A 12,595-nucleotide genomic window follows, 5' to 3' on the forward strand; every position below is an offset into this window, starting at 1 on the left:
AAAGTTGTTGGATGTGGTACAATAGCAAAAGACTTCGATCAGGAGAGCTAGAAAAGGTTACACTTTAGACATAAAGTGTCCACAAATAGAAAAGCGAAGAATGGTCTCGTAAAGCATTTGTGTTTCTAATATTTCTAGGACACAAAAAACTTAGTCCCTCGGTTTCAATTTATGTGAACTCATTTAACATGGAGTTTAAGAAAAGAGAAAAGACTTTTGAATTTGTGGTGTAAAATGAGGTACATATATTTTGTGTAGTTATAAATCATTTCATAAAGGTAAATTATTTCCAAATAGGGAAATGGATCATTCTTTTTGGCACAGACTAAAAAGAAAATAGATTCACATAAATTGAAATTGACGGAGTACTAATGTTTACACAAAACCAACACAGGCATGACATTTGTGTTCACATGAACTTTTATCACTTAATCATGATACTTTAATATGTAATCTCGCCTCGAATAGTATGAAACATTGAGTGCAGGTAACTATATTCCATATGAGAACTACGTACTGGGGAAAATTATTGGAGGATATGATCATACGATGAGTGTTTGCAGTCCTTCTCCCCTCCCCCACCTGGACGGCAAAATAACCAATTTTCATAGGAAATGAAACTGATCTGAAAACCTTTTAGCCATATTTTTAAGATTAGCAGCTATGTAACATTTTTGAAGGTAGTACATTGGCATAAATAGTATGCTTATAGTGACCATTTATGATGTATTATAACTCAAAATGATCAACTGTCCTGCCTTTTCATATCATAAAGAGTTGAATGTTTTGACACATTCTGTCCTGCCTTTTCATACCAAAGAAACAAGGAAAAAGATGAAAAGCCATATATATAAGTTGATAATCTTATAAAATTTCAAGAAGCTAGCTGCTCTAGTTCATAGGTATAAGTTACAACAATATTCTCTTTAGACAGCTATTTGCTCTTTTCCTCTGGCTTAATTCTTTCTCCTTTCTTCAAAACCTTAGTAGGTAGTACAAATAGAAATAAAAAAGAAGAAAGGACATATTGATATGTAGTTGTAGTTATATATATCTGAGCTAGTAGCCTTTGTGAAGAAGCCAATGCACAAAAGCATCAAGAGTTTTTTTGTCAGCTCTGTAATGTTTCTGAGTGAATTCAAGAAAAACCGGCCATGTGAAATCAGGGAACTTCCTTGGTAGATTCCTCGTAATCAACTCTTTTGGTGGGCTTACTATCTTGTCCTTCTTTGGACATAGGAAAAATGCCAAAGACTTCCTTGGTTTTCTACTGTTTACTACTGCTCTATGCAAGCAACTCTTGTATGTCCCATTTGACATAACCTGACATAAAATCACATTCCAATAAAAACTTCATTAGTTCAATCTCATGCATGCATTGTCATCAAATAACTAAGTAGATTTCGCCTTAAAATTCTCTGTTAGGATTCGAACCTATGACCAATCTGTTAACAGCCGACCGCTCTATCACTGAGCTATTGAGGAACAATACGAGTTAGCCGGCGGCCGGCCAAGAGGCTTTTTTATGCGCTCTAGGCAGGCAAACTGAAGAAAAGATCTTTCTATCTGTATATCTGTTAACATCTTGAAAAAAGACTGACATTTTACATCACATTGCATGTTATGATCGCTTAACTATGTTGTATTATCTAGTGTTGGGACCAAATGTATAGCGGACAAATGCGAGGGCGGCTCACATTTCCATGCCTTTGTCTCTCATGTTGTTGGTCTTTTAGGACCATGATTTTTTGTACTTTCATACTTGTTTAATTTGTCAAGGTTTTGAGTGAAACATTGTATTGTTGTGAAAACAATAACGATCCTTCCTATCTCCTAATTTTATTTATTTATTAGTTAAACTTTTAAACGCTATCAATATAAAAGAATTTTTACACTATATATCAAGTCAACTAAAAATAACTATAGAAAACTGTTCATAAAAAGTACTACGATTAAAAACCTAGACATGCACCAAAATAGATTATTACCTGCCACAATAAGTTAAACTACGTAAAAATATATAGTGATAGTGTAGAAAAGTTAAATCCTTGATTTATTTATTTATTGGGAATTAAAGAGTTGGAGTACTTACCATGAAGGTATCACCAATGTTGACCACAAAAGCATTAGTATTGGGAGGAATAGAGTACCATTTTTCATCCACAAAGACTTCGAGGCCACCAACATTATCTTGATGAAGGATGGTTAAAGATGTAGGATCACAGTGAGGTCCTGTCCCTAGAGTCAAATCAGGTTTTTTGCAAGGAGGGTAATAGTTCAGTCTCATTATTGAATCATTCCCTTCAAAAAATTCTCTAAAATATGCTCTTCCCACTCCAAGACTCTCCCCTAAAAGCTCCATTACCTTAAGGGAAAGCTTGCTCATTTCTTCACAGTATTTTTGGTACACATTCCTACAAGTATAACAAACATATAGTAAGCAAACACTAGTTAGTCCAAACTTAGGAACCAAAAATAGATTTCACTAAAAGTTGAAGGTGTAAAGTGACATATATTTGCGCATATATAAAACAATAATTATTAGACCATTTGTCCTACTCCCTGACACTGATAGCACAAGTTTGTATCGCACCATACACATGACATGCATAGTGCATAGTGATACATTACATTAAAGATGGTAAGTGTAAAATATCGTTAAAACTTAGTTAAATTTTTAGATAGTGCTATGTTCTAACAATTATGCCAAATATAACCATTTTGGCTAATATTGCACTAAATCTTACCCAAAATGAGTGTAATCTTGGCCCATGACATTCAAGATGTAGCTTTGGACTATATGCTGTGAAGAAGGAACCTCAGCAGAATATCGAAAAGAAAGTGTTTCTTTCCAAGGAAGATTGCAAGAAAACCTACTAGTAAAGCTACTAGCATAACCACAATAATCACCAAGCTTTCTCTTGGCTCTTTCCTTCTCCACAAGAGGTTTTTCAAAGAAAAAATCCATATTCTTATGAGCTTCATTGATGAGCTTCGAATCTATACCATGGTTAACGACGAGGAAGAAACCATGCTTTCGACATGCCTGATTGACAAGGCGAGTGGCGTTGGAGACGGCGAGGGGGTCGCCGGAGAGGTAGTCATTCAAGTCAATTGGAGGGACATGTAATGGAGGTGGTGGCTCAGGGCATGGCTTTTCGCCTTCCGGCCATATGAATTGCTGAGGAATGTTTGAATTGTTTTGAAGGAAAAGTGCATCAAAGACAAGAGATGTTGTTTTTTCATTTTGTGTTTCATCATGCATTGTTGCATTTGCATATGATGAAGAAATCATTGGAAATGTTTGTTACAATGGACTTTTTGTAGACCATATTTGTAACTATATATAGACATGAGGGGTTCTGACGGTTGGTTTTGAGGGCTTAGGGGAGGGGGTACGTAAAATAATCTTGTTAGAATTAGGTACAAGTATTAATTGTAGCATTTGTTTAGGATTTTAAATCATATAGTGTCACACTTCTATATACTCACCGTGTAAAAAGAATTACACAATATCACTTATAATCAGTGAAATATAAAAGTTTGTTTTGATCATGTCGGTGAATACAAAATAATCCAATCATATAGTATATATATCACTATTAAAAAAAGCTGGAATAAGATCATAGCTAACTAAATCGCTCGCAACTAACATAATACTTTGATAATATATATATATATGTATCGCTAATTCATTGATAAGTAGGATTAGCGACGGATTTTATTGTTTGGCTAAAGAATTTTTCGTAGCTAATTCATGTTTTTTTAGTAGTGTATACACAAACTTTGTTTTGACAAAGTAAAAGTTAGTCTACTTTGCTCCGAAAATTTACTTTTTTAATATCGAAAAAGGTATATATATCTTTGCCCTTGAAATGGTAATCTATGCTCTAAACTCAAAAGTGTTTGGTAAAAGGGATTAGGAAAAAGCTAAGTGAGTTTCATTGGAGAAGTCGGCAAAGTGAAAAGTTGGAATCTTAATATATGTCACTGTTGCGTCGTTCTCACTAACTTGAATCTTGAGTTGTCCATTCCTTCACCTTTTTATGATACCATTGCCTTTTTGCCTCATATACCCACTAAGTTTCATAACTTTGTCAATCTACCCCTTTCCTGCTCTTTCCATACCTTGCTTCTTCTTCCAGTAGAAAGATATGAACGTGTTAGCATTTGCTTTCCAAACAACATTAGCAAGTTATCTAATTAATAGTTTCTTGTATTTGTCCGGCTGGATTTACGATTTACTTTTCTTTATCTATATATATAGATTATAAATTGATTATACACGGTTACACACATATTATATATAAATTATATATATAAAATATATATGTCGGTTATTTTTAATTTAAGCGGTTGGATGTACAGCTATTTAGATTAATTTCTTTTACTTTACGGAAACAATCCCATAATTGATCAGCTTTTTCTCAATGTTACCATTGTAGCTTTGATTTTCTCCCTCATCTGATCTGTTTCAATCCATTGTTCTTTCTCTTAATTCTTGTTTCTCAATCTTTAGCCAATATGAAGTAGCTGGAACGGATATGAGGTAATTCGTCCTACATTGAGTGGCAAAAGTTTTTGCCCAATATATGTACCAAGACTTATGTGACTTATGGCTCTTGAGCATGTTATGGCTATAGGATGCTTACTTTCCATGCAAAAATTTTGTCCATACGTTGGACTTCCTCGTTTATGTCTGAGCGGTAGTTCAATCTCAACTCCAATGCTTAATTATAGTATTGCCTTTTATTTGATTGAAATCATCGTCCTGGGACATAATAATCAAATCAATCAGCTAGCTAGCCACACTTTGTTTCACCACCGTCATCATGCATCAATGGCTTTTCATTTTCATGCTTGTGATTATACAGAATTTAACTTATATATTGTGATAACCCAAAAGGGCATCACTTTTTTTAAAAATAAATTCTGTCTTTCGAGGCCTTAAAAACCTCTTCCTGTCTCACCTCGATTTGTGTGCGTAGTCCGAGCGCGTATCTGGAAAGCTATTATGTGAAAATCTGTTGAAAATGATAAATTTTGCCTTTAAAATGAATTTAAGTTGACTTCGATCAACATTTTGGGTAAACAGACCCGGACCCGTAATTTGACGGTCCTAGAGGGTCCGTAGGAAAATATGGGACTTGGGCGTATGCCCGGAATCGAATTCCGAGGGCCCAAACCCGATAAATGAATTTTTAAAGAAAATTATTTTCTGGAATATATATGAGTTTTTGGAAATGAAATATGTTTGAATTTAATGGTATCAGGCCCGTATTTTGGTTCCGGAGCCCGGTATAGGTCTTATATGTAATTTAAGTTGAGCCTGTAATATTTGGTAAGAAACGGAGGTCATATGACGTGATTCGAAACATTAGTTGTAAAATTTGAAACTTTGAAAGTTCTTGAGATTTTCTTTGATTTTGATGCTAAATTCATAGTTGTTGATGTCATTTTGATGATTTGATTGCACGAGCAAGTCCATATGATGTTTTTAGGTTAGTGTGCATGTTTGGTTTGGGCCCCGAGGGCTCGGGTGAGTTTAAGATAGGCCACGGAGTGGAATTGAACTTAGGAAGTTGCAGGTTTTTAGCTAGTATATTGCAGGTCTACATTTGCGAAGCCTGGCTCGCAAATGCGAACACTTATCGCAAATGCGAAGAAGACCTGGGCTGCCTTGGTCGCAAATGCGAAGTGGACCGGATTTCCTTCAGTGTCCCAAATGCGACAAAATCTTCGCATTTGCGAAGTTAGCAGGTTCTGAAGGGTTCGCAATTACGGACCCTGGTCACAATTGCGATATCTGCGACCTGCAAATTCATAACTTAGCCGAAAATCTTTCATTTTTCAAACTCTTTCAAAACATAAACTCTCTTGGGCGATTTTCCAAAGAAAAGTTCTTCTCCAAATCGATTGTAAGTCACTTCTAACTCGTTTTCTTCAATCTTTAACATCTTTTCACATGATTTTAACTCAAAATCAAGGGTTTTCATGGGGAAAATTGGGTGTTTTAGGTAAAACCTAGGTTTTCCAAATTTTGGGGATTTGGACCTTGATTTGAGATCCGATTTCAAAATAAATTATATATTTGGGTTCGTGAGTGAATGGGTAATCGGGTTTTGGTTTGAACCTCGGGTTTTGACCATGTGGGCCCAGGGTCGATTTTTGACTTTTTGGAAAAAACTTTAGAAAACCTATTTTTCATGCATTGGAATTGATTCATTTAGTATTTATTGATATAGTTAAGTAACTTGTGGCTAGATACAAGCGAATTGTTGGTGGAATCAAGAAGTAAAGCGGTAGTTGAGGCTTGAATTGTGTTCGTGGCATCGAGGTAAGTGTTTGGTCTAACCTTAGCTTAAGGGATTAAGAGTTGTGTCCTATTTGCTATGTGTTATTTGTTGAGTATGACGTATAGTCATGGCGACGAGTATCTATACGTTGGTGTCATGCATGCCCGTGAGTCTTGTACTATGATTAATGTGACTCTGTTTATATCGTTCATGCCTTACGTGATGATTTCTATTGTTGAGCAAAGCTTGTGAAAGTAGTATTGGTACTTGAATATTGAAGAGTGTTGGCTCAAGTTGTAAAATAAATTATGGAAGTATAATTGGCAATTGAACCTTATAAAGCATTGGCTCAAATTGTGAATTGATTTGTGAAGTAAATGTGAAAAAAAAAAGAGGATTATGAAATTATCTCCCTTACTGGGATGTTGTTGTTTAATGTTGTCTCCCTAGCCGGGATGTTATTATTGATATTGTTTCCCTTGTTGGGATATGACTGTGGTACTATTGTTCCGTTGACATGATTTAATTGTAAATTTGTTTATCCCCTTGCCCTTATTTCTTTGTGATTGTTGTTTGGGTGAGGAAGAGTGTTAAGGCACGAAGGGTGATGCTGTGCACTGTTTTGGTGAGAGAGTGTTAAAGCACGAAGGGTGATGCCGTGTATGATTTTGTAAGGGAGAGTGTAAAAGCATGAAGGGTGATGTCGTGCCGCACAATGTACAGTTCCGTGCCAATTATATTTATTTTATGGTGAGGACGAGAGTAAAAGTACGAATGGTGATGTCGTGCCGATTATATTGATTCTTATGGTGAGGACGAGAGTAAAAGCACGAAGGGTGATACCGTGCACTTGTTTGATTTCTGATTCTGATTGATCATTGAGTTATGGTGTTCCTTATATTTACCTGATGTTCTTCTGTTATTATTTGATGTTTCCCCGCAGCACGTTTTTTCCTCCCATCCTTAATTGTACATTACTGCTTTTATTTTTTGCGGTATATGATTTAACTGCACATGTTTATTTGGTAGTCTGGTCCTAGCCTCGTCACTACTTCGCCAAGGTTAGGCTAGGTACTTACCAGTACATGGGGTCGGTTGTGCTGATACTACACTCTGTACTGTGTGCATATCCCGGTGCAGCAGCTTTCGGTACTTAAGTTTGGGGTTGCTGCCTTCAGTCCATTCGGAGATCCGAGGTAGTCCTGCAGGTGTTCACAGGCCTTAGTGTCTCCTTCTATCCTTTTATTATGTTTCTTTTATGTATTTCAGAGACAGTGTTGTAATAACTCTTTCGGACCCTTATTCGTATTATTCCTAGACCGTCTGTGAAATTGTGACACCAGTCTTGGGTAGTTTATGTATGTATTGGTATTGGCATTTTTTTAAAATATTACATTTCAGTCTTCCGCTTTTAATTTCCGTTGTTATTATAATGTTGGCTCTTAATTGTTAAAGGATTAAAAATGAAAAAAAGGTAAATAATTCAAATGGTTGGCTTGCCTAGCTTTCATTAGTAGGTGCCATCCCGACTCCCGAGGGTAGAAAATCCGGGTCGTGACATATATACCGACAATGTAAAAAAAATATACTATCAGTAGATCACTCAAAGAATATCTTCAGGTAAACCTTCATTGGGATTTGTAATATTACAATTATAGTTTGTTTGGATGGTTGTTATGTATCGTTTTATAATGTATCGTATAGTATAGTATTGTATTGTATTGTATTGTATTGTACTATATTGTACTTTATCATTTTGATGTATACAATATTTCGAACTGTCATTTTATGATGTCATGCACCAACAATATGAATAAGAAACTTGCAAATCGGTCGTTCCATAAAGTAACACTTTTCATCGTTACGTAATGACGGATTTAATGATACGATACAATAAAATTTAAATAACAATCAAAATAAACATTGTATTTAACGTAACAATACGATACAATATGTAACAACCATTCAAACAAGCTATAAGCACAAACATTACTTGAAACCTAGCAATATGTACACCTACAGCTACACCGTTAGTTCCCCGGCAACGGCGCCAAAATTTGATCACGCCCAACTATGCCTTATAAAAAGGACAATGCGGTCGTTGCAAATATAATCCGGTTTACAAGTCCGGAGTCGAATCCCACAGAGAACTAAGGCTTAGCTACAGCTGTTCACTATCACCAAGAAGACAAGCTTGAACAGTTCCTAACTTATAGATATTTAGATTCTTATGTTTAACTAATTGATTAACAAATTAAAATAATAAATTAACAACTAAAGATACTAAGAGTTAGAGACAAGATTAAGGAGGTCTAGAGTTATGATTTCCCCAATTGTCGGAATCCTTCTTGCTATGTCTTCTATAATTTCGCCTAAGTATTCTCTACCGATCATGAGCACTCTTATTATCGTAAATCTCTCCCGAGTAATCACGACAATTTACTAGACGCACTCTCCCGAGCTATGCTAGCTGGCTTTTGATACAGCTCACTTCAGATCGCACCCAAGGCTTCGTTATCCCTAATCATGCCTTTAAACCCTCGGTTATTGATCCCTCATATACTCTGGGAGTGGTGTTGTTCAACAATTACCTAAATATGCACTCTCTCCCGAGTTATGCATACTAAATAGGCACAGCTAATTGATAGCTCTTCAATTAACTACAATAAGAATGTAGTTGAATAAATAGAGATTATACTACGGCTCAATTATATAAAAACATAACAAGAATTTATCCTACAAAAGGTTCTATCAAAACTCTAGATAACAAATTAGCTATTCATAATAGTATGTAAAACTACAATACTAAAAGTCATAACCAACAATGAAAAATAGGAAGAGGAAAGAAAAAAACTTGTAGAAGAATTCCCAAGCCTTGCTCCTATTGTGTCTGTGCCTCCTTAGGTCAAACCTATGTCAAAAATATGTCCAATCCTCTTCTTGGCCGGCTTCCTTGGTTTAATATAGGGTTTAGGGCTTAAAATCCCGTGTTTTGCACCTTGGTCCCTGAAATTTAAGCATCCTGCCGCAGTTCCACCGCAGTCGCGCCAGAACCGCGGCCAAACATCCTCTCAGATTCTTCAGTTGTCCGCGACTGCCCTCTGTCGCGGTTCTGCCGCGGTCGCGGTTTTTGACCCTGTTCCGTTTGGAATTTGGAAAAACGTAAAACATAAAGTTGTAGCTCTTTGAGTTAGCTTTCCAACCATATATTGTGGAGCCCAAATGGAGTTCTGAGTAAAAGGTTATGTCTATTTTACTAGACGGTGCGCAATATGCCTCTTCGAGTTTTCGTTTTGTTGTTTTATCATCCGTTGATCCCTGAACGCGATCCTGGCTTAATTCCTTGAGCTCTTACTCAGACTTCAAAGCTCAAAACCACTTAAATTCATTCCATAACATCTATATAGCTCGGAATCACACCTACAAGGCATAAAACACACAATTAGTGCAAAACAGTAGCGATTAAAGCGCAAACTCAACTAAAGTGCAGTAAATTAGAGTGTAATAATCAACTAAAATACGTAATTATAGCCTATCATCAACACCCCACACTTAAACCATTGCTCGTCCTCGAGCAATCAAGCTACACTTTTTTTTTATAGACACGACCTTTTTAAACAATTCTCCTAACTCATCACACCAAGAGTATTTAAAATAGACTAAGCACAAAAGCGTAACATCTTCACCTCAAGATTTGACTCATAAGTACCACGCATTATTCACAATTCACCTACTTACTCTAACATAGAGGTCACTGACATTACCTTCCTTCATGAATCAAGTGCCCTCACACAACAAAAGAGAGTAGTTCCACACAGTAAAATTTAAGAACACTTAGGAACTCAAGATAGAAAGAATTCACTCACTCTCAGAATTAACATTCATATGCCACAAAAGATGAACCATAAGCTTGTCTGTAGTGTACTACTCTACTAATGGAGCTCATTCAATCTAGGATTAATTAGGACTTTATTTGGTTGTAATGTAGGCTACGGGACGGGTAGGATACATTTAGATATAAGAGTGACTACACCTCCCTAAGCACTTTAATACATATACTTTAACATTCAAACCCCATACTTATGTCAAGCCAAACTCCACCTTCACATCAATATACATCAACTCCCAAATTTTTTAAGCACAATTATATCAAGAGTCACCACTATCAAAGAATATTTTTTTTTCACAGCAATGCAACTATTTTTTTTCTTTTCGTTTCTTTGTCAATTCAAGTGGCTCTTGCTCTTTCAAATCAGTGCACCTTTCTCCTTATTTCATTGGTTCCACTCAAAAGCCAAATCAACCACCCCACACTTTAACTTTTACAAAGTTCCTAACAATTCAAGTGCTCATGAGAGGTTACAATGGTTCAAATAGATGGTTAATTCAAACAAATGGGTAAGGCTTGTAATGTGGTTTCCAAAAAAACAGGATTACAGGCTCAAAGGGGTTAACTACGATACATAACAATTATGCGGGTACAATATACATATCTGGCTCAACAAAGAAATGCCTATATCACTTCCTAGACTGAATAAAACTACTATTTCATTTTGCAAACACACGGGGCAAGTTCTAGACATCAAATGCAATGCACAGAATACAACAAACCTCTCACATACATGACACATAACTCACTCAGGATTGGATTCACGGACACTCTAGTCAAAGTAGTTAAGCAATTTTAAGAACATACAATTTAAGGTACTTATACAAGAGTCAAAAACTGAGCTTAAGCGTCACAACCAAAGTACTCACTATTCTCAAGGCATAACAAAGTCAAGAGATATTGCTTCACTTCAAAACACAACACAATGGCTCCTACTCCCAAAAAAAACTAACTACACCCGGTTCAAATAAAACCCTTGGAAAAGAACCGTGGTTTAAAGAAAAACCAAGGGGTAATTATTACACTACCTAACAAAAGAAAATCTTTTTGTACTTTTTATTTAGACTTAAACCCCTCAAGAAAATTGTCTAATATATTCATCGTCGGGAAAAGTCCAATCTTTTCTATTTAAAAAAAAAAATTGTTCAATTAAACTAACACAACTAAAATAGCATAGAAAGTCACCCAGACAATCTTCTCACCCCACACTTAAAATTGTGCATTGTCCCCAATGCACACCATAATTAATAAAAAGGGTAAAAAAGACTCCCCGGTAGGCCAAAGGCCGAAACATTAACAGCTCATGGGGTACTCAGACTTCTCCCAAGTTTGGTCCTTTGTGCGGGTACCTTACACTTAGTTTCAACCATTTGGTTTGCTGTTGCATCCTTCCAATACATTTGCTTTCCATGCTCCTAGAAAATAAAAAATTGACACTACAAAAATAATACAATTAAAAAAAATAAAAAATAAATAAAAAAAGCAATAAAGTTAGGTTGCCTCCCAACAAGCGCTTGATTTAACGTCGCGGTACGACGCGGATCACTTTTGGCCTCTACCTCGAGTTTATGAATTGAACCCCAAGTTTTGATTCAAGCTTATGATTATGGTCATGGGGCGGTGGAACGAATCTGACTGGCCCAATAAAATAATGTAGTATTCTGCACTTCTTGGCCTTTAGATGAGGTGTGTAATCCCGACTTTCTGGAAAGAAGAATTCCAGAATGTAAGCACTTTGTTCCTCATTCCTTGACTCCTCAAGTGGCTCGGACGACTCTATTTTCATATCATCATCTAAACACGATGTGGAAAAATGCTTGGAGTGAGGACCAATACGCTCAACTACATGAACATTGGGACAGTCTACATTCTCAACACTAATGACAATAGAGTCAACTAAATATGTATTATCAATATCCTTGGTTGACTCTAGTATCTCCTCTACGACATCGGCATCCTCAAAATCTAGATGGTTAGAGTGTTGGGGTTCTACTTTGGATCCCTCCATTGGCACCTCAATTTCCGTCTCTAATGCAAATTGCTCCCGGCTACTATCCATAATATTGACATATTGAGCATTAAAAGCTTCAACTAATTGACTCACTTGAGCCTCTAAGTTGCGAATAGTTTCATCTTGCCTTTCTACTTGCAGCTGTATTTTACTTTGTTGTTCTATAATGCACTTTAACATATCTTCGATCTTCTTTAGGTCAGCTTCCCTAGGTTCTTTGTTCCTGTTATCCTCACAAGAAAACGTAGAATCATCATAATAAGGGGTTGGGGGAAGATAAGAAATATAAGCACAACCATGAAAGTGACCATCTTGACCACCACACATATCACACACATTCCACACATAAGATTGAGTTGGTGCACATAACTCGCTCTCGGGAATATTTTGATAATTTTG

At 36.2% G+C, this 12,595-nt stretch overlaps 1 protein-coding gene across 1 annotated transcript; it reads right to left on the reverse strand.

Annotated features, from left to right (window-relative positions):
• Window positions 1–1,059: 1,059 nt before the first annotated feature.
• Window positions 1,060–3,265, reverse strand: LOC107816156 (gibberellin 20 oxidase 1-D-like). Its single transcript, NM_001325971.1, is given in 3 exon segments — window positions 1,060–1,323; window positions 2,093–2,414; window positions 2,748–3,265. Coding segments are annotated over 3 exon segments (1,104 nt in total).
• Between the last annotated feature and the right edge of the window lie 9,330 nt (window positions 3,266–12,595).

The sequence above is a fragment of the Nicotiana tabacum genome, chromosome 7, assembly GCF_000715075.1.
Source record: "Nicotiana tabacum cultivar K326 chromosome 7, ASM71507v2, whole genome shotgun sequence".
NCBI lineage: Eukaryota > Viridiplantae > Streptophyta > Magnoliopsida > Solanales > Solanaceae > Nicotiana > Nicotiana tabacum.